Genomic DNA, 290 nt, shown 5'->3' on the forward strand with positions numbered 1-290 from the left:
TTGGAGTCGGTGCCCTTGGCTTCGCGGTCCACTTGCGGTGGGACATCATAGATGTACTCTCCCTCCGTGTCCACGGAGCCTTTGCCTGGGGCGTGCAGTTCCCGGGGCACATCGTACACCTCCTGGGAGGGGAAGTTGGATCCCCCCAGCTTCTTGAGGCTGGGGGGCACGTCATAGATCTCGTGGGAGAGCGGCTGCTCAGGAGCACCTTTTCCAGCTGCCGGTGGCACATCATAGACATCCTCCGGTAAGTAGGGCTCCTGCTGGGCCAGGATCAGGGGGTGGCGGGG

At 63.1% G+C, this 290-nt stretch overlaps 1 protein-coding gene across 1 annotated transcript in view; it reads right to left on the reverse strand.

Moving 5' to 3' along the window:
• LOC103798443 (breast cancer anti-estrogen resistance protein 1-like) overlaps positions 1–287 on the reverse strand; it is a gene marked incomplete at its 5' end in the record, with an annotated part of 2,191 nt that extends 1,904 nt beyond the window's left edge. The window contains 1 exon segment of the mRNA XM_009070703.1: positions 1–287. This exon segment is cut by the window's left edge and continues 1 nt beyond it. Coding sequence (XP_009068951.1) covers positions 1–287 — 287 coding nt within the window.
• Positions 288–290: the final 3 nt, after the last annotated feature.

This window comes from Acanthisitta chloris, unplaced genomic scaffold, assembly GCF_000695815.1.
Source record: "Acanthisitta chloris isolate BGI_N310 unplaced genomic scaffold, ASM69581v1 scaffold32742, whole genome shotgun sequence".
In the NCBI taxonomy this organism is placed as follows: domain Eukaryota; kingdom Metazoa; phylum Chordata; class Aves; order Passeriformes; family Acanthisittidae; genus Acanthisitta; species Acanthisitta chloris.